General features: G+C 60.9%; 3 protein-coding genes across 7 annotated transcripts in view; 1 reads left to right on the plus strand and 2 right to left on the minus strand.

The window, feature by feature from the left end:
• The window catches only part of TBXA2R (thromboxane A2 receptor), a 5,677-nt gene extending 2,060 nt beyond the window's left edge, over positions 1-3,617 (plus strand). The window contains exons 2-3 of the mRNA XM_085308529.1: positions 1,269-2,209; positions 2,934-3,617. Of these exons, the coding sequence (XP_085164655.1) occupies positions 1,400-2,209; positions 2,934-3,203 (1,080 nt within the window). The 5' untranslated portion in view covers positions 1,269-1,399 and the 3' untranslated portion in view covers positions 3,204-3,617. The remainder of the gene's footprint in view (positions 1-1,268; positions 2,210-2,933) is intronic.
• Positions 3,618-3,970: 353 nt separating this feature from the next.
• Positions 3,971-7,857, minus strand: GIPC3 (GIPC PDZ domain containing family member 3). Its single transcript, XM_085308536.1, has 6 exons — positions 6,985-7,857; positions 6,195-6,380; positions 5,394-5,574; positions 4,689-4,801; positions 4,270-4,351; positions 3,971-4,182 (listed from the first exon to the last, which is right to left on the minus strand). Exons 1-6 carry the CDS (start codon positions 7,240-7,242, stop codon positions 4,031-4,033), a joined length of 972 nt encoding a protein of 323 aa, XP_085164662.1. The 5' UTR covers positions 7,243-7,857; the 3' UTR covers positions 3,971-4,030.
• Positions 7,858-7,901: 44 nt separating this feature from the next.
• Positions 7,902-16,861, minus strand: part of HMG20B (high mobility group 20B) — a 9,204-nt gene continuing 244 nt past the window's right edge. For 2 of the 5 annotated variants that reach the window (XM_085308532.1, XM_085308530.1), the window contains exons 2-10: positions 16,244-16,317; positions 12,835-12,940; positions 12,187-12,390; positions 11,663-11,783; positions 11,473-11,525; positions 11,056-11,131; positions 10,511-10,726; positions 9,890-10,022; positions 7,902-9,255 (exon numbers count right to left, since the gene is read on the minus strand). In XM_085308532.1, coding sequence (XP_085164658.1) covers positions 9,243-9,255; positions 9,890-10,022; positions 10,511-10,726; positions 11,056-11,131; positions 11,473-11,525; positions 11,663-11,783; positions 12,187-12,390; positions 12,835-12,940; positions 16,244-16,281 — 960 coding nt within the window. In that variant the 5' untranslated portion in view covers positions 16,282-16,317 and the 3' untranslated portion in view covers positions 7,902-9,242. Of the gene's footprint in view, positions 9,256-9,885; positions 10,023-10,510; positions 10,727-11,055; positions 11,132-11,472; positions 11,526-11,662; positions 11,784-12,186; positions 12,391-12,834; positions 12,941-16,243; positions 16,318-16,458; positions 16,650-16,861 lie in introns of those variants that run through there. The other 3 variants (XM_085308533.1, XM_085308531.1, XM_085308535.1) reach the window with 3 other exon arrangements.

Genomic DNA, 16,861 nt, shown 5'->3' on the forward strand with positions numbered 1-16,861 from the left:
AAAAAAAAAAAAAAAAAAAAAAGCCCGGGCGGCCTCACGCCGCAGCAGTGAATCACTGCAGCTCGCCGCCCGCCGGGGGCGCGGGGGCCGGGACCCGGCCCCTCCGGCCGCTGCCCCGCTCCCTAACCCCGCTGCCCGCGGTGGGTGGAGGGGGGGGGGGTCTCGCAGCCCCAGAGCAGGCTTTTGCAATCGCTGGCCCCATCCCAGCCCCATCGCAGCGCCGGCCTGCGGGACCAGCTCTCGCCTCCGATGCGCGCGGCGGCTCCTGGCCGTGCAGCCGGCCCTCGCATCAGCGGGCCGCGAAAGGGGGTGGCCGGAGCGGGGCTCGAGCCGCCGCGAGGTTGCGTTCGGGAAGCGCCTGGGACCGGGAGGCGACGCGACGCGGGGGCAGCTGCGCGATCAGCCGCTACGTCTGCCGCCGAGCGGGGCCGGCCCGAGACCCGGCACCCTTGGCCCGAGGTTTGAACTCGTGCCGGGCGCGGGAGGGGGCTGGGGACCTCCGGTGTGTGTCCCCCCCTGCAGCCGTGGGGCACTGCAGCCCTGCAAAGGCAGGAGGGGCCGTCCCGGTGCTGCCCACGGGCTTGGCCCGGGGTGGTGGTTGTGTTGGGTGGGGGGCGATGGGCGGTTGTGCCGGGGCCACGGCCGTTCGCCACGGAGCCGGCGGCTCCCGGTACGAGCTTCAGTCCCTGCAGCGTCTGGTCCCCACGGTGTCCGGTCCTCGCTGCCCCTTTGAAGGGGTCAAAGCCAGCGATGCCTTTGCCTTCTCCTTTGGAAACGTCCATCCCGTCCCGCCGACCCCAGCTCAGGCCGTTCGCAAACAGCCCGCGCTAATTAGCGACGGAAAGAGCAGCTCTGCTGACTCCCAGCAGCCGGCTGGTTCCCATCCCCGGCGGCCGGAGCCGAGCGAGCCCCCCCCAAACGAAGCACGAGCCACCGCCAAGCTTCTTTAAACAACGGCCGCGCGGGGATTACGGCCCCGAGTGGCTCTTGGCCGGGTGACGCGGGAGCCGGGGACGGTTAATCCCGGCCAGCTGCGGCCCAGCCGTCTCCTCCGCCCTGGGCCGGGCACCGCGGACGGGCCCCGGCCGCTGGGAGAGCAGGCACCGACCCTGAGCCCCGTCGCCGAGTGTCGGGGAGCAGAGGCTGCTCCGGGCAGGGCGGGAGGGCCAGGAAAGCCTGGCAGGGACGTTCCCCGTTTTGGCAAGCACCGGAGCACCCCAAGGAGGTGGGTGATGGACCGGTCCTAAACCTCTCCCTTCTCCCCCTAGGGTCGGGCAGACTCGTGCGCGGGCAAGGCAGGATCAGGGCAGGCACTGGAGCCTGCGGGCAGGACGCCCCATGGAGCCGAGTCTGGAGGGCGCCTGAAGCCACTGCGAGGACCAGGACGGGGTTGGGGGCCATGGAGACCCCCAACGGGAGCGTGGCCGGCCAGCCGGACACGTGCTTCGGGGCGTTCAATGCCAGTGTCAGCCTCAATGAGACGCAGAGGAAAACCATCACGTCGCCGTGGTTCTCCACCACCTTTGGCCTCATCGGCCTGTGCTCCAACCTCTTTGCCCTGTGTGTCCTACTCAGTTCATCCCGCAAGCTGTCCAGCCGGACCCGTTCCTCCTTCCTCGTCTTCCTCTGTGGGCTGGTGGTCACAGACTTCATGGGGCTGCTGGTGACAGCCTCAGTCATCATCCCCTATCACTTCATCAAGTTCAACTGGGCCAAGGTGGACCCCAGCTGCCACCTCTGCAACTTCCTTGGCTTCTCCATGGTCTTCTTTGGGCAGTGCCCACTGCTGCTGGGAGCCACCATGGCCGGCGAGCGGTTCTTCGGAATCAACCACCCCTTCTCCCGCTCCACCAGCATCTCCAAGCGTCGTGCGTGGTCCATCGTGGGGCTGGTGTGGGGTTTCTCCTGCATCCTAGGGCTCCTGCCAGTCCTGGGACTGGGAAGGTACACGTTGCAGTACCCTGGTTCCTGGTGCTTCCTCACCCTCCTGCCCGACACCAAAAATGTCATCTTCTGCCTGCTTTTTGCCTTGCTGGGCATCTTCTCCGTGCTGCTCTCCTTCATCTTCAACACAGTCAGCGTAGTGACACTGTGCCGCGTCTACCATGACCGGGAGTCAGTGCAGCGGCGCCGGGACAGCGAGGTGGAGATGATGGTGCAGCTCGTGGGCATCATGGTCATCGCCACCATCTGCTGGATGCCCCTTCTGGTGAGGCCGTGGCCCCTTGGTACCCCCTGCCGTCGCGCTGTACCCTGCCTGGCACCCAGAGGTGCGGGGGCAATGCGCTCGTGGGCTCAGCAGCTCTCGCCCACGGGCATCCACACGTACCTGGAGCCAGCACGTGGCGCAGGCAGCCAGGGCGCCTGGGTTCAGCCCCAAATCGGGGGTGGGAGGGAGCAGGACGCCTGGGTTCCTTCTCCAGCTGGCTCGACACTGCCTGGGACTTTCCTCTTGGCCATGCTGGCCAGTAACAGCCCCCTTGACCCTGCTCAGAGCAGGCGCCCGGCCCCAAGGCASAGGTATGGCAAAGGCAGCGGTGTCCAGCAGATGCAGGCACCCGTGCCAGGCTTGCTGTGGGTGCTGGCCGTCCCCTTGGTGGTGGGTCCCCGGGAGCRAGCAGCAGAGGGTCACCCAGCACCTTCCCAGCCTTGGGGCCCAGTCTGGCCAACCCCCATGGGGCTCACCCCCCACACACACGCAAAATGAGAGCAGTCCTGCAAGGGCCCCARGACACCCTGGAGGGGTCCCAGCAGAGCAGGGAGGTTTGGGGGACACCTATCAGCACCCCCACAGCTCCCACCCACACTTGCACTTCCATCTCCCTCGAGCCCCCGTCCCTCAGCTGAAGCCGCTGTGAACCCCTCGCCGTGGACCCGTGCCCAGCCGGCGCCCCTGAGCCCCTGCTAACCCCTTGTCCCCCCCATCCCTGCAGATCTTCATCATCCAGACGGTCCTGCAGCAGCTGCCGGCCCCCGAGCGGGTCCAGACGCTGCCCACGGAGACGCAGAAGATGCTGCTCATCTACATCCGCATGGTCACGTGGAACCAGATCCTCGACCCGTGGGTCTACATCCTCTTCCGGCGGGCCGTGCTGCAGCGCGTCTACCCCAGCCTCCGCTCCCGGCCCTCCATCGTCTCCCTCTACCCTGTCCTCAACCCTTCCTTGCGCCGCAAGTTCACCCAGGAGTCGGTGCTGCAGTAGCAGGCGCCAGGTCACCGGCCGGGGACAGCCGCGAGGTGGGGGAGTGGGGTGGGATGAGCCCCGTGGGCCAAAACGTGACACCCCCCCCCTTCGTGGGCGCAGCCTGCGCCGGGTGCCCCTGCCCTGGGGGGTGGCATCGCCCCGGTGCCCAGGGCAGCTGTCCCCAGCCGTGTCCCCCCCCCTTCCCCTCCCCAGGGTGTAAGGCATGGCCAGAGAGGTGATTAGTTAATTAATGAGTTAATTCAGCACGTGTCCAAGGTGCTCTGCCCCCCCACACCCCAACCTCCCTCCCCGGGGCTGGCAGGGAGCCGGGGGGCACGGCGGGCGCCGGGACCCGGTTGGCGGCGGCGGGCGCCGGGCTGCTCCCCGCCGCGGTTCGGGTGACCCCCCGCAATAAAATCCACCTTGTGCCGCTGTGCGCGCCCGGTGCGCTGAGCGCCCGCGGGGGGCGAGGGGGGGGGGTCCCTGGGTGCCGGGGGGCGCCGGGCCCCGAGCCAGGCTTCCCGCCGGCAGCCCGAGGAACAGCCCTTTTCGTTTCGTCCGCGTTTTAATGAACCGTTTCCCGCGACTCCCGGGGGCGGCGCGGGACGCCGGCCGAGCCCAGAGCTTGCAGGGAGGCTGGTGGCACCCGGGGGTGCAGCTCGGGCACCCTGGAGCACCCTGACCCCCCCACCCCCCCAGCCTTGGTGGACGTGCCTACAAGGGGGGAGTCCTCAAGGGGATGCAGGATGGGGCAGCACCACCACCACCACCACCACCACCACCACCACCCTCCCGCGCGGCAGGAGAGGAGGGGACCCCGGCGAGGGGCACCACCACCCCCGCGGCTACTTCTGCCGCCGCTCGGCCTCGCCGACGGCCGCCCACACCTCGGCCACGAACTCCTCGGGGAAGGCGAACTCGCCCAGCACCGAGTCCAAGCCCTTGGCGAGCGCCGCGGCGCTGGGGCACTCCTTGGCCTTCTCCACCATGGTCGAGGCTGCGGGGAGAGGCAGGGCTCAGCGGGGCCGCGGCGGGCGCCCGCGGCCCGCCCGGCCCCGCGCTCCGGCCCGCACCCCGCGCTCACCCAGCTCGCTGTCCCGGATGCCCATGTAGCTCTCCAGCAGGTCGTCCACCCGGCGGGCGGCCTCCTCCTCGAACGCGCCGGGCTGCGGGTGAGAGGCTGCCTCAGACGGCCCGAGCTGGCGGCCGGGGCAGCGCCCGGCTCTGGCGGGGGGTGGCAGGCCAGGTCGCCGGYGTGGCGCTGCGTCCACCTTGGTGGAGCAAGATGTGGCCTCCTGGCCCTGCCCATGCAGTGGCCAGGCACAYGCTGGCACCCAGCAATGCACCCCAAGGAGATGCTCTGCACCCTGCGAGGTCCAGGCCAGGATGCTCCCCCCCCATCCCCCGAGTACTGCACCCTCAGAGGGGGATGGGGTGAGTGGCCAYGGGGCAGCTGGCTCTGGGGAGCAGCACGGGTCCCTCCTCCCGCCCCAGCCCCCTTACCCCCTCCTCCAGCGTGGCAGYGCCCTTCGCCCGCAGCCGCAGCGTCTCCTTCCCGCTGGCCACTCTGCCTTCACCCGGGCACTTGCTGCTCYGCGTCCTCTGCCCGATCATATCTGCACCCCGGGGGGCGGAGGGGAGGAAGAGRGGTGAGGGTGCAGGCAGGGCCTCATCTTCACCCCATGCACCCATGACCCACCACCGTGGCCATGACCCAGCTCCAGACCAAGGACGTCCAAGGACCAAGGGATGTGCATGAAGGGGACACCGTGCACAAAGAGGGTGGCTCAGGGGAAATGCAGGTGTAAGGGGCACCCATGGGTGGGGATGGGGGTGCACAGGGTGCTCACAATGTGCTTAGGGGTGAGGGGTGCCCATGGCAGTGCACACAGAGGCATAGAGGTGACCACGGGTGCAGCATAGGGAGGGAAGAGGCAGGTGTGGGGGTGCACCCTGAGGTGCAGCTTGGGGTGCATGGGGAGGGTGCAGTGCCCTCCGCAAGTGCACACATGGGTGTGGGACAGACAGACACACGCGGCTGTCGGGATCAACGCACAGCACCCATGCGTTGTCGGGGGGACCTGCAGGAACGGGATCCCAACGTCCCAGCCGGGGGCTCCCTCAGCCCTGGGGTAAAAGCAACGGGACCCCAGGACCTGCACCCGGCCAGGGGGTGACACCGGGCCCGCAGCCTGCACCACGACTCACCGAAGGCCTTTTTGGGCTGCACCAGGCGGAGGGTGAAGGGCTGAGCCCGGGGCAGCTCCCGCAGCATCCGGGCCACCTCGTAGTGCCGGCAGCCCACGATGGTGTGGTCGTTGATGGCCTCGATGCTGTCGCCCACACACACCGTCTGGATGCGGTTGATGATGCTCCCCTCCTTTATTCGCTGGGGACCGCGGGGACATAGCGAAACCGAGGGGGGGGGTCATACAGGAGCTCACCTCCAAGGGAGGATGGACGGGTGCAGCCCTCGCCCTATGCCACACACGGGCTCCTCCACGGTCCAATTTCCCTTGGCACCATCCCAACCAGGTCAGGCCAGGAAGCTGAGAGCAGCTGGTGGGGCACACTGAGGCCTGCTTTCACCCTCAGGGCTGTTTTTTTTTGGGGGGGGGGGCAGGCAGGGAGGGGACATCAGTCCTCCTGGGCCCTCTTGCCCCACTACTTCTCAGGGGGGATTTTCCATCTCTGAAGTGGACCTGAAGCACCCATGAGCCACAGCAACCACTTTGTCCTCCTCCTCCCTGATACAACAAGGGTGCGGGCTACAGTTTGGGTTAGGGTGCAATAAGAGTGTGGGTTAGGGTGCAAGGAGGGTGTACATCATGGTGGCTCTGGAGAGCAGACTCTGGAGGTGAAGGTCTGAAACCACTGCTGTGGTCAGGGTGACAGGATTGGGCTACTACGCTATAGATGTCACGGGTCTCCTCACGCGCCACAGCCCCCAAGGGCTCTCCCCCAGCCCCAGGGCACCCCTGAAACCCCTCCAGCCCCACACGCTCTCACCTTGATAAAAGCGTAGCCAGCCCCGTTGTCAGTGATGGTGAGGCCCAGGGCATCCTCAGTCTTGGTCACCTCTACCTCCTTGGTCTCGCCCCGGACGTGGGCAAAGATGAAGTCCTCCAAGCCGATTTGCCCCCCCAGCAGCTTCTGCATGTCCACTTTGTGTGTGTTGAGCGTGCAAAAGAGGATCTGCCCCCAGTAGCCCTGTCACCACATGCCCAGTGGCTGGGGACACCCCCACAGCGAGCAGGGGGCATCAGAGGTGACAAGCCAGCACCTAGCTGCCAGCATTGATCCCTGGCAAGGGTGGATCAGGTCAGGTCCAGCTGCTGCAGACCAAAGTGCTCCAGCAACCCACAGGACCTCCTGCTCACCCTGATAGGAAGGGAACTGGGGGCAGCAAGGCCTGCAACCATCCTTGCATGGGCTGCACCCACCCCATGCACCCATCCCCTCAGCTCCACGTTCACACAGCACTCAGCATCAGCCGAGGTGGGACAGCTGAGGAGCACGCATAGCCCATGCTCTCTTCCCCCAGCTCTCTGCCTGCACAAGGTGGGGAAACTGAGGCACAGGCAACCCAACCTCTCTCCAGGGAAGACAGCCCGGAAATTAAAACGCACTTTGCCAGTGCATTTCGAGAACTTGATTTGCAAGCTGCTGGGGACACGCCGGAGGGCCAGCCCACAGTCGCTGCCAGCGGGTTGGCATTAAGGCTTTGGTTAGCAGAGCTAGTGCAGGGCAAGACCCCCCCCCCTCCTTCCCCMCTCCCCAGCAGCGACAGCCCCCTCACCTCAGTGGGCGAGATGCTGAAGACCTCTGCGATTTTGGCATAAAGCTCCTTGACGTTGGTGAAGCCCTCGATGCGGCCCGTAGGGCTGCCATGGGCCAGCTGGGTGTGAAACACCAGCCGTGGGCGGACCCGGGGGGCCCGGGGTGCTGGGGCACCCTCGGCAGCGGGCGTCTCAGCAGCCCCCGGCTCTTGCCCCACGCCGTTCTCCATGGGGCTGTCCTCCTCGGCCTGCCTGCCTCGCCTGCCTGCCCGCCGCATCCTCCCACCGGCTGTCGGCCTTGCTGAATTATAGATGGGTGCTGGCTCCCAGCTCGGCCGTAAGGTGATCCCTGGGCCTGGGAACCTGATCCAGCAGGGCAGGTCATTTGATGAAGATCAGGTGAGCTCTGCTGTGCAGGAATGGCTCTGGCAAAGCTCAAGGAGCCAAGTGGGAGAGCAACCAGCCCAGAGGCAGGTTCACCACAGCCTCCCAAGCTGCAGTTTGGAGAGGTCAAGATGAGTTTGACCTCATCATCCTTTTCCTGCAAGCCAGGCTCATTTGGCAGCAGGACCCAGTAAATGCCTCTGGCTGAACAGATGAAGGGTGCTCAGGCAGCCTTGAGCACCCACAACCCCTGGAGACACCACCAGGAACAGACCTGCAAACCAGCTCTTCTGTAACAGATCATRGGAGGGGACAGAACCAGCGAGCTGCAGGGAGGCAGCTGTGATTTGCAGATATGCCATGGCYGGCTCAGAGGAAACAAGGGACTCACAGGGCCAGGAGGGCTCCAAGCTCCCCAAAGAAACTCCCAAGTCCTTCCTGCAAGCCCAGCCCTCAGGCCAGGACAGCAAAGCCAGAACTCCCCCAGGGAGCAGTCCTCATGCACCCCAGGGCAAGAATACACGCCACCCTTCCACACACACACAGCCTAAGCTGCTCCTTTCTCCCATATTTATTTGCTCCCATCTCCATCCTAAGCCAGGCAGCCCACCAGGAGATGGCAGCCTGGAGACTTAACTACAGAGCATTGACCTTGCAMGCAAGAGATGGGTGGTCACACACCAGCCACTGGGTTATATCCAGCGCTGGATCCACGTAGTGCTAGTAAGAAAATAAGACACTCTAATTATACAATCTGAGATTAGTGACAGGCAGCCCGGGGACATCCAACCCCAGTACAGCACAGTGAGGACACAGCTGCCATCACAGTGGTCCCACAACGCAGGATTGGCTTGAGGGCCCAGCAAGCCACCCTGCAGGCTCCCTCCGTGCCAGGAGGGATTGGTCCCTGTTCCACCCCCGCAGCATGAAGACTTCGTCTCGTGCCAGCACAGGGAACGGGTAGGCCAAGAGTGGGAGGCAGCCAGTGGCTCTCAGGCAGGGCGAGATGGGCAGAGGGGCACATGGGGGCAGTGGGGCTGAAGGCACCTGCTACGGAGTAGTGAAGGGAATGACAAGATTAAATAAAGCAAARTGTGGCCAGGAAGGAAACCTGCCAGCTCACCCAAGACAGAGTCAAGAGGGTTCCCGAAATGATTAACTGGCAGGGGCTGGGCTAGGATGCACTGGCAGCTCCCGGTGCGCTCCTGAGGGCACCCTGCTGCCCCGCACCATGCACGGTGCCCYTCATCCAAGGTTCATTTAGTGAAGGACAGGGCAAAGGGACAGGAGCCTTGAGTTAAACGTTTTGAAAGGGTCCTTTAAAATGAGGTCACATCCCTACTAACAGGGAGAGACGAGGCTCTAAAGGAAGGGGTGGGTTTTAACTCCCTGTTTTTCCTTAAAGGCCAATTATAGCTGCCAAGTAGGCCCTGACAGTCACCTTGAAAGAGGCCAATTTACTCATAGGCCTTTAAGGCACAGGCCATGGTGCCTCATTTGGCGTCAGATACCCTATGGAGAGTCTCTGGTTTAGTGAGCAAAAACTGCCAGGCAATGCCAAGTCAAGGCTGCAGAGGCTGGAGAGCTCATGGGAGAGCAGGGAGAGGGCGTTTGYGCCCACTGCAGACCATCTCCTCGCCTGGCACCACCCCAGCTTGGATCTCTCAGCCGTGTCACTGCTCGGTCCTCGRCAGCTCAAGGTCCTTGGAGATGCTGCACCCAGAGGGCCCAGCCGGACTGAGGCCAGGAGAAGTTACCCAGTCACTTCTCCGGTAAGATGTGCGCAGGGTGGCAGGGGAGAGCAGCCGGACCCCAGCRGAGACTGTCCCTCGTGAGCTCCAGGGACAGGGCTGCGGTCCGGCTGGCCCTGGGCTCTGGGAGGGATTGGTCCTCTTCATAAGTGTTCACTGAACAGAAAGGAGAGCAAGGCCAAGTTAGAGGGGCTGGGGCTTCTCCCCAGCAGAGCAGGCAGACAAGGGACTGACTGGCAGCCTCCAGGCTCCCATCACCCCAGCCTGCCTTGAGACCTCACATCAAGAAAGCACATGCACATCCGTATCAAGGACCCCTCCACCCCAATCCTTCYGCGCAGGCCTGCTGGGAACCATGAGAGCTGGGAGCCCCCAGGAGGGCGAGAGCAGACCCCTGCCCAGCAGCACTGGGCCCCCGCCCTCCGACAAGCATGGACGCTAAGTCCTTCTTGGAGACGCAGCCCAGCCTCCCTGTTCCTGCACTCGCTTTGTAYGCTGAGCTGGGAATCCCAAGCACATTTCCAACGCCCTGCTCAGGAAGGGTTAAACAGCCAGAGAAAAAGTTGTTGGGGAGACACAGACACTCCCAAGCCCAACGCAGAGACCCCACATGATCCCCAGAGCGGGAACGGCTCCAAGTCCATCTCTGCCTGCACCCCTCTCTGCTCAGCTCCCTTCATCCATCCTGCCATGGGCTGACCCACGGGTCCAGGTGCTTGCTGGGGCATGAGGGCTCAAGGGTGCCTGGCTCAGCTTCAGGCCAGGCCACAGCCTGTCCTGCCTGGCTCACCTGGCTATCCGAGACAGGATCTCCTTGATGCGAACCACCAGTTTCTCGTGCTGCAGCGGGTTGCTCTCAATGGCRCTGTGCAGTTTGGCCATGTAGAAATCCAGAGTGCTCAGTGTGGGGGTCTCCCCAGTGCCTACAGGGCAGCAACCCAGTCAGCCACGCACAGGGCCCACAGGGCAAGCAAGCCCCTATCCAGCCCTGCATGTGCCACTGGCAGCTGGAGAAGAGACCCTGGACACTCACTCCCCTCTCCTGCAGCAGGACACACATTGCACTGGTAAAAACTCAGGAATTAAAGTTATTTGGGCTTGCAGGTGGATCTGTGATTATGCAAGTGGATCTGTGATCTCTGCCTTGCAGGTGGATCTGTGATTATGGTTAGACACTAGTCTGTTCTATCCCATCTCTGAAGGATCTTGTGGGCTGTCCTGGATTCTCTGGAAGTCTCCCAAAATGCTCCAGGAGCCTTTCCCACAAGCAGATGAGCAGTTATTACTGCCACATGCCCCATGACATCCCTGCTTGCACCAGGCTTAGCCATGTGCAAAGCCCCAGTAACGTCCCTCAGGGTGATGTCAAATCCCAGCAGCAGACTGGTCCCCATGGCTGCCCTGGACTCACCAGGGATGGGGAGAGAGGCAAAGCTGGTGGTAAGGGCCTGCCGCACAGACTGGAGCTGCTGCTGCAAGGCCAGRGTCTGCCTCTCCTCCTGGGCCAGCTCCTGCTCCAGCTTCTCCTTGGCACAGTTCATGCTCTCCGTGTGCTTCTGCAGGATAGCATTCTGCTCCTCAAACTCCGTGTTCATCTTCCGCAGGCGCCGCAGCTCGGCCTCCCGGGCTGCCGGGAGCAGAGCAGGGTCAGCACAGGCAAAGGAGGAGGTCCACTGATTCCTCCCCCACACCACCCCAAGCTCAATCCTTTCCCTAGCCCTTGCTTCTCCAAGGGAGGCTCAACACGACCAACCTCCAGCCAAGATCTGCTCCCTAAATGCATCCTCACCAGGGACATTTCACAGCCTGTACGTGGCACCCTATGACAGCTGTGACACAAGTTGCAGGCTACTCTGGCAACTATGCTGCTTACTGTGGTCCTTAAGAGGACCCCAACAGAGATGCTGCACTGCCAGCAGCCCCCAGCAGTCCCTGCCCTGTGGCTCAGCCCCTCACCTTTATTCTGGTCCAAAAACTCTTCTGTGAAGATGGGGACATCAAAGGTGGAGAAGGTGTCGCTGCACTCACCAGCCTGGTGGATGGGAGGGGGACAGATCAGGCAGGGCTGAACCAGCTGAAGGGAACCCCATCACCCTGGGGTTGAGCACAAAGGCAGTGTGGGGACAGGGCAAGAGGAGACCCCTGGGTAGGCTGGGAGGACAGAGAGAGAGGGGGGGCAGGGGATGGCTGTGCTCTGCCTCCTGCAACTCCAGGCTCTACCTCAGCAGGAAGTTACAATCTTGAAGCACCTGTGAGTCCTCATCTGCCCAAAGTAGCAGCCAGTCAGTCTCTACTCACCCTTCCCACACCCAAACACAGGGACTCAAAATGCCTCAGTTTCTCAACTTGGTGGTAGAGCTACCAGGGCCTTACCTTCTGTGGGTGCCCATTCAGCAGGGTGTTCACTGCTGCAGAGCCAGCATCCTCTGGAAAGGAGAAGGAGATTACCTACCCGATCTTCCTAGGAGTCACCCCACATCTCCTAAGAGGCTCTGGCAGCACCCAGCCAGATTCCGGTAAACGAAGAGCAGCAATACTTGCAGCCATCAGTGCCACCACCTACCTTTTTTGATCTTCTTCTCCTGGATCTTCTCCGTACACATCTTGTAGGCCTCTGATTGCTGGTATTCCCGCAGCTCCTTCATGTACTGCTGCTTTTCCCGCTCCGCTTCATCCAGGTATCGCTACAGCCACAGATGGGTCYTCAGCCTAGCTCAGCCCCAGGCAGCAGGCTCCCCAGGTTGAACCCTCCCACCACTCAGGGTCCAGCTTCTGCTCACCAGTCCAGTAGCATTGGGACAAGCTCCCAAGAACCACCTTCATGGTGCTTTCAGGGCCCAGACTCTGCCCACAGCAAAGATTTTGTCTGCCAGTACACCAGGGTCTGGTGACGGAGCCATTCCAAATTCATGCTTCGAGCTGCCGCCAGGCAGCGAGCAAATTCCCTCAGATGCACACTCTTACGTGCCTCTGGAGAGAGCTGCCAGCTCCACGGGGACAGAGGCTCAGCCTCCCACAGAGCCAGCATCTGCAGACTGTCTGCTAGCCCAAGCAGAGCAAGTGAGGGTTCCTCCAAGGAGCTGGTACCTGTTTCTCTGAGAGCTGCAGCTTGCTCCACTCAGCCCCCAGCATCTTGGTGATCTCCGGGAAGGGCAGGTCAGGATGCTGCGTGCGGATCTGCTCGCGCCGTTCGTTCAGGAAACGGACGTAACCGGTCACAGGGGCTTTGGGGCCATTGGGAAGGATCTTCTTTCTCTTCTTCCCCTTTGGCCAGCCCCTCTTCTTCACCGGCTGCCACCCAGGGAAGGGACAATTCAGCATGAATCAGAGCACATGATGCCATTGCACTAGCAGGACACAGGGAGGGGAGCAGCTTACAGATCTGCCTGGGCCTCGTGTCCCTTGAGGGAGGGGAGGTCTTGGCCTTTTCTCAGGCCRTAGTGGTAGCTACAAGTTTGCCCAATTCTATGGCACAGCTGTGCCTAGACTACTGAAAGGCAAGTAAAGGGATAGCCTCTAGACCAGGCCTAAGTATTACTACAGCAGCTCTGTCATATGTGCAGCGCAAGGGGAACAGAGACGGACACGCAGCCATCTGCTGCCACATGCCAGCTGACACAGCACAGCAAGGCACCTGCTGCCTTGCTGGGGACAACAGCCTCAGACCGGCAGCACAGATCCCGCTCACAGGGGCAGAGCCGGGAGGGCCACAGGCACTGCAGCAGCAGGGCTCACCTCCTCCTCGCCGTGCGGCTTCTCGCTGCTCGTCCGGGCCACCTCCCCTTTCTCCTGTTTGATGGCCACCAGAAAGCTGCCATGCTGAGCTTTGCCTGTGGTGTGTCTGAAACCAGAAAGTTCCGGTCAGAAAGGACTGGGAAGCTACAGGGATCAATATGGGAATATCCCCCAGGATCGTGACTCTGGGCTTGCCAGATTCCCTTGCTCCCACACACACAAAGAGCCCCTATATCTGTTACGAGCCCCCAAAYCTCTGCTCCTGCACTCTTTCCATTGCTAGAAGAGAGCAAGGTTGAATTACAGGGTTCAAGACCTGGCTGCCCAGGTGCATTTGGACACATCAGGGTGGGCACAGGTCAGTGAACACATCTCAGTCTTGCTGGCCCACCCAATAACAGTAGAGCAGATTTAGCTGGTACTCGCAGAGGCTGCTATCCTTCCCCATCCTCCACAGCTGGAAGCCAGATGGGCCCCCACAACACTTATCGGGGCGGGAGGGAGCGCGTGGGCGACATTTGCCTTCATCTGGGATATTCAAAGCTGGGTTCACTCACCAGTATCACAACAGCTGCAAGGAAAGCACCTAAAATACAGAAAGCAGCCACACAAGGGAGAGAAATCTGAGCAGGAGAATGTTCCTAGGCTGTAACAGCAGAGCAACTCACAACAGCTAAGGAGTATCTGCAAGCATCACAACTGCACCGCGAGGCTTCAATAGGACAGCGTGTTTGCAGAGAAGAGGGCAACTACACCACACCTGCCTAGGAGCTCCTAGGATGAGCCTCCAAGCCAGCACACCCGGGCAACAGTAACTGAGAGGCAGCACAGTAAATCCCCAGCATTTGATACCTTCCCTTAAAACAAAAACCAGAGAAAAGCTGGTTTTGAGTCATCACCCAGTCAGGCRAACAGGACATCTAACCAGCCCCAGCACTGCTGGGCACATAAAAGCTGCGCCAAGGTCTGATGACCAACGCCAGTCTTCTCAGTGATCTTTTGTATGGGCCTGGGAGCTCCCGGTGCTGTTCCTGGAGGCAGTTAGTAGTGAATGTAACTGTATACATGCTCCAGTATGTCCTCATGCACCACCAAGGTTAGCCTCGCACCACAGCAAAGAGTCCCAAGTGACATGAAGCACTTGATCCTCCTCTGGTAGGGAGGTGCTCCAAGCAAGGTTGTATCATGGCTCCACAGGGACTGCTTGGAAGCATGACTCACGCCATAGACAAGCACACCCAGGGAYAACAAAACCCAGTAAGCCACAAGACAAGGGCAGGGCACTGAGGTGGCCATCAGAGGGCCTGCTAGACTCATTCAGCCCTTGTCTGCTCCAGCGACAACCGTTCTGTTAGGCTCCTACTGCCCATGTTGCTGCTTAGATAGACCAAGCCACTTTGAGATGCAACGAACAGCTTAAGCGAGAGCTTGGAAGCCTCAAGGCCTGCTCTCCAACTTGATGCCTCATCTTTGCAGATCAGCAGCTGACAACACAGCTCCAATACTGACCTATCTGGGCTGACAGAGCCTCCCTGCTCCTACTGAACGCTCCCACCCAAACTGCAGCATTTCCRTGGGGCTCCTGCCCGCCCAGTTACCCCCGGCTCCTTCTCCAGCCAGTCACTTCTCATGGCAGTGTCCTCATCCCACCYGCACCCTTTGATCCCAGGCTTCCAGGCACAAGTCTAGATATCCTGTTCTACTAAAGCAGTTTCTCCAGGCTGTTGCCCAGCTGATCACACACTCAACCACAACAGAACGCGGTCAAGTCCCCTGAATTGGGGGAGTCATGAAGAACATGAGTGTTGCAGCAAACTTCATTAGCTGCGCTTTCATCAAGGTCACAAGATACACTAAAGTAGCACAGGACCAAGCACAASTCCCACAAGGCTTGACAGAAAAATAAAATTTGGTGGTATACTAAAAGCCAGACAGATCTTGACTCAYTCAGGATACACTCCCTTAGACTTTACATCATCTATTTCTTGCACCACATATTTGGTGCAAAATCTCCTTAGAGGTTCCAGCCTACCACTGTCTTGTGATTGATTACCTGTACCAGCCACACTTACAATTAATTTGGCTGGGTCCCTTTCTGTAAGTCCCCAAGGACACCATGCATAACTGTATTTTTCTTGATTAGTGTAGTAGATTCCTGGCTTGGGGTCTTTTCATTGGAATACTGGTTAGGCCAGCCATTCTGCTGGTGGCCACACTAATGCCTACGGGAAGGTACAAGACCATCTTTTCTTCAGTCTGATGGAACAAGAATTCCCAGAGCTCCATAAGAGCATGGCCGACCTCAGCCTTTCTTTACGAGCTCTTACAGAATGCTCCTAGACRTGCCAATACAGTAACATCCCACAGCAGCTATGCTAACACTCTCCRTCACCAGTTCAAGATGCAAAAGTAGTCCTCTGCCTCCTCCCAGAAACTCACAATGGCCTGGATTCCTTTCATGCCTAAGAAGTAAAACTATTTCAGGCAAGATTCCTTCTGTTAAACTCCCTTAATAAACTCATTCTGACATTCACTTCCCTTTTTGCCATGCATAAACTTCTCCATCTGCTTGTCCTCATAGACAGCTATAAAGGATTTGACTCCTTGGGATCCATCAGCTTAGCTATGGTATCAGGCAAACAGCCTCAGACAACTTTCACCATTTTCAGATCCAACACTAAGAATGTTTCACCTCATCGTTCTGCTTGTGAAACAGGCCCGGGGATCTTGGTTGGATCCCTGCAATCCAACATCTACATGTAGCCACAGGAAGGGAGCAAGGGTAGCAGCCCCAGACACCTCTGCTCTGGGCACACAGATGGGTTTGACCGAGGCCAGGGCCCACGCTGGCAAGATGGGATCTCTCCGCAGGTGTCCGCTGCACTGGATGCATCACACGGAGTTTGCACATCCAGCAGGCAGCAGCAGAGAAGCACTCTTGCCCCTTGCTCAAGGGAGATAACAGACCTCACCAGTTTAGGTGAGGCACATGGTATCTCTTGACAATCTTGAATYTCACCAGACAACTAAATGCCTTTCCCCCTCCCCATGCAGTCCTCACAGGCCCTGCACTTGGCCTTACACTTATTACCACGGCAAGTAACATAGGTGAAAGCACAAGCTAATGAAGTTAACAWGTAACTGGGACACTGCTAAAGCCTGAGGCAAAGGTATCAGCTTCCCCAAAAGACAGAGAAGATCCCTAGGGCTTTCAAACCAAGGCCAGTCACCCTTTGCAAGAGGGAAAAAAGTGGGAGCAGGCACAGGGGAGGGACAAGGTGACCCAAAGCAACTCGCGACATACAGGAGATCACAGTTCCATTTGGCCAAGGCTAAGGCTAAGGCTTCCATTTAGGCATCCCCACAGCCTGAAGGAACGGCACATGGCCCGGGAGACGAAAGCACTTACAGCATCCCCGCAGCCAACTGCTTTGTGTTGTGGGCCATGGGCAACTCTCGCCAATGCTGCTCAGGTCAAGACCCCTGAAACACAAAACCAGAGCTGTTATTGCCCCTGGATGGACAGGCAGCAGGGAGGAAGACACTCTGTAGACGGGGCTGGCAAAGCCAGTGCTTGGAGAGCTCTGATCTGGGCAATGTAGGCTTAGGGCTTTGGGGTTCTACCTGCAGCCCAGATGCCACCTCACTGCACAAATCCAGGCAGACCACGGCGAGGCTGGACGCCTGGGCCACGTCCCCACGGAAGGGGACAACACGCCTGAGACACAATGCGGACTGGAACAAGAGCGCCCACTGCCCGGGGGGAGGACGGCCAAGGAACCGAGGGTTCCTCAGCACCCCCGGGGCCTTCGTGCCCCCTGCACGCGGTGGGCCGCCCCACGCGCCTTGGGTGCCACCTCCCCGCCCCCACAGGGGCGCCCCCGCGGCGGGGCCCCCAGCAGGGCCGCCCCACCGCGCCGAGCTCCAGCCCCTCGGCTCACGAGCCCCCGCGACCAGGCTGCGGCGGAAACCGAGGCACGGAGCCAGGGACACCCCGGCCCGGCCCGGCCCGCGCCTCCGCCCGGCC

The sequence above is a fragment of the Rhea americana genome, unplaced genomic scaffold (genome assembly GCF_003343005.1).
Source record: "Rhea americana isolate MKP2758 unplaced genomic scaffold, rheAme1 scaffold_278, whole genome shotgun sequence".
In the NCBI taxonomy this organism is placed as follows: domain Eukaryota; kingdom Metazoa; phylum Chordata; class Aves; order Rheiformes; family Rheidae; genus Rhea; species Rhea americana.